At 65.5% G+C, this 473-nt stretch overlaps 1 protein-coding gene across 1 annotated transcript in view; it reads right to left on the bottom strand.

Moving 5' to 3' along the window:
- The window catches only part of EXOC3L1 (exocyst complex component 3-like 1), a 7,636-nt gene extending 7,418 nt beyond the window's left edge, over nt 1-218 (bottom strand). The window contains exon 1 of the mRNA XM_009579740.1: nt 1-218. Within this exon, the coding sequence (XP_009578035.1) occupies nt 1-218 (218 nt within the window).
- Between the last annotated feature and the right edge of the window lie 255 nt (nt 219-473).

The raw sequence follows: 473 nt of genomic DNA, 5'->3' as shown, positions 1-473 counted from the left end.
AGCCCCTCCAGCTTCTCGGGGCAGTAAAACACCCCTGAAGCCCATTTCAGAGCGGCTCCTCTCGCCAACTTCTCAGCCTTCTCTGCTTCCGGCCACTCCTCGTCTGGGGACGAATCGGGCGCCCAGCGGACGTGCAAGCACCCCCAGATGTGGGAAGCCGGACAGTGGGGCAGCAAACGGGTCCTTCCGCGAGGGCCCCCCGAGATGCCAGCAGCCATGGTGAAGGCTGGCCCGGGGAGCTGTCACCCAGCCTGCCAGCTCGGCTCGGCTGCTGAGCACATCCCCATTGCTCCCCCAATTTTTGGGGGGTCTGATGCCGCCTGGGAAGCCCTCGGCAGAGCTGAGGCTTCGGCAGTGAGTCAGCAGGAGGGATGGACAGATGGCCGCTCTCGTATGAAGGAGAGCCAGGCCGAGGTGAACATGGGAGGCTCCCGGTCTCCCAAAAGCACCCACGCAGCTGTGGGGGGCCACGG

The sequence above is a fragment of the Fulmarus glacialis genome, unplaced genomic scaffold (assembly GCF_000690835.1).
Source record: "Fulmarus glacialis isolate BGI_N327 unplaced genomic scaffold, ASM69083v1 scaffold15346, whole genome shotgun sequence".
In the NCBI taxonomy this organism is placed as follows: Eukaryota; Metazoa; Chordata; class Aves; order Procellariiformes; family Procellariidae; genus Fulmarus; species Fulmarus glacialis.
Note: the sequence above shows the minus strand (reverse complement) of the source record. Positions and strands in the feature narration are given on the sequence as shown.